Here is a 2548-nt window from a genome sequence, read left to right on the forward strand (position 1 = left end):
AAAAAAAATAATGTGTTTCTCTAGATTTTGCCCCTCCTTGGGTGTTTATTGGAGTCAATTAAGAGTCTGAAAACTTTTGAGGGGAGTTGGAAAAAGAGGTCTAAAAGCAAAGGAACAAGCTAGGAATGATGGCTAATGCCTATAATCTTACTACTAGGGAGGCTGAGGCAAAGGGATACCAAGTTCAAGATTAGTTTGAAAGTACAGGAGTGATGGCATATGCCTATAATCCTATAATTGCAGCACTCAGGAAGATCACTGTGAGTTTGAGGCCAGCCTGGACTACAAAGTGAGTTCAAGGCCAGCCTGAACTGCATAGTGAGACCTTGTTTCAAAAAGACCAAAAAAAAAGATGTGTTACATAAACAAGACTGTCTAAATAAATAGAAAAACATAGGGCTGGGGAGTTAGCTCAGTAGAACAGGTGCTTACCTGGCAAGCGCAAGGTCCTGAGTTCAATCCCCAGTACTGCAAAAAAACATAAATATATACAAAGGACTGTTTAAAGCATATTTAATTTGTGATGATATTGAAACACACTTCTTTGCTAATGTTTTTCTTTTTTGCTCCCCTTATTTTAAGTAACATGAGACATTACAGCATTGCTTATATCCTTATTTATGGTATTTCTTTCTTTCTTTAGGATACCATTGAGGCTGAACTTACAAAGAAGGTAGACATGATGGAACTGTGACCAGAGCCAAATAAACATCGTTTTTCCTAGTGACATAAGTTTAATAGAACTTTGCAGGGTTTCTGTCTCCTTGGCATGCCTTATTTTTTATTTTATTTTATTTTATTTGCGGAACTGGGGATTGAACTCAGACCCTTGTACTTGCCAGGGAAGTGTTTATTCCACCGAGCCATCTCCCTGGCCCCAACATGCCTTACTGAAATCTTCGTGTTCTTAGTTGAGATAAAAATGTCCTTATTGATAGAATAAGAGTTATGTGTTATGTGTTGTATTTTTTGTGTTCAAATACAATTTTCATATTAAAAACCATTTTCTCAAGCTGGGTGTATTGGATTTTGTCTGGTGGGCAGTTAAGAGTTCTTCAGCCTTGGGACTACAGAGATAGCTCAGCATTGCCTGCCTAGGCAACCTCAAGGACCCAGGTTCAATCCCTGGTACTGATGCCATGGACACATTAAGTCTTAATGCCATGAGCCAACCATTAAGACTACGCATGGTGGTGCACACCTGTAATTCCAGCACTGGGGAGGCTGAAACAGGAGGATCACTATGAGTACAAGCTGTGTAGTGAGCTCCTGTATGAAATCAATGTAATTTTTTTCAGTTTTTTTTTTGTTTTGTTTTGTTTTGTTTTTTACAGTACCGGGGATTGAGCCCAGGACCCTGGGTTTGCCAGGCAAGCACTTATTCTACTGAGCTATCTCCCCAGCCCAATAAATACAATTTTTAAAAATTAAAAAAAAAGAAGGCTGAGGAAATAGTTCAGAATAAGTGCTTGCCTTGGGGCTGGTGAGATGGCTCAGTGGTCTAAAGCACCTACCTGGAACAAGCTTAGCAAAGCACAGGGACCACGGTTCAATCCCCCAGCACCACATGTCAGCCAGCCCTGCCCCCTGGTGGGCTGAGCTGGCCGCACGCGCGCGCACACACACACACACACACACATAAATAAATAAAATTAAAAAAAAAAAAGTGCTTGCCTGGCAAGTTCAGGGTCTTGAGTTCAATCCCCTGTACCGCAAAAATAATTAAATAAATAAAACCTCTATGCTGATTCCATAGTATTTATACTAATTTATATTCCCACCAGCAGTATAAAAGTTCCCTCCCCCCTCATCCTTGAGAGAGTATATACTTGTTTTTGTGCTGTATCTTGGTAACTTTTCTCTTGTCAAGACAAAATACCCAACACTCAAAATTAAACGTTCATTTAGCTCAGTTTGCAGAGGTTTCAGGCGCACTCAGCTGGCTCCCAGGCAGTGTCACATAGAGGGTAGCAGTTCATGGTGGTAGAAAACAGCGAAAGCAGAGCAGAAAAGGGAGGAGAAGGGCTGGGAGATAGCTCAGCGGCTTAGGTGCCTGCCTAGCAAGCGCAAGGTCATGAGTTTAATCCCCAGTACCACACACACACACACAAAGGAGAAGCACCAAATAAGCCTCCTTTTCCCTCCCGCATATTGTACGTAGGCTACCACCCCACGGAGGGTACAGTGTTCACACCCAGAATCCCAGCATTTGACTATGAGTCCATCATAAACTCCAGAAGCTTCCCCATGACTGCATGAGGCTTTGAGGGGACATGTGGACACAAACCATAACTTTTTTTTTCAGGACATAGTGATTACATACGTTGTGGGGAGTTGGTTCATATACATAACACACCTTAAGTCTTTCTAATTTTGCTTTCCGTCTGTCCTTACTGTTTCAGGTTTGGGCTTTGTTTTAGTGTTTTTGAGACAGGGTCTCACTGTAGCCCAGGCAGGTCTCAAACTTGTGGTGATCCTCCTCCCTCAGATTCATGAGTACTGAGGTGACAGGTATGTACCACCACAACCAGCTTTTTTTTTTTTTAAA

At 41.8% G+C, this 2548-nt stretch overlaps 1 protein-coding gene across 1 annotated transcript in view; it reads left to right on the forward strand.

The window, feature by feature from the left end:
• The window catches only part of Haus1 (HAUS augmin like complex subunit 1), a 19189-nt gene extending 18363 nt beyond the window's left edge, over window positions 1–826 (forward strand). The window contains exon 9 of the mRNA XM_012514519.2: window positions 644–826. Coding sequence (XP_012369973.1) covers window positions 644–694 — 51 coding nt within the window. The 3' untranslated portion in view covers window positions 695–826. The remainder of the gene's footprint in view (window positions 1–643) is intronic.
• Window positions 827–2548: the final 1722 nt, after the last annotated feature.

Source organism: Octodon degus, unplaced genomic scaffold (assembly GCF_000260255.1).
Source record: "Octodon degus isolate 3935 unplaced genomic scaffold, OctDeg1.0 scaffold00003, whole genome shotgun sequence".
NCBI lineage: Eukaryota > Metazoa > Chordata > Mammalia > Rodentia > Octodontidae > Octodon > Octodon degus.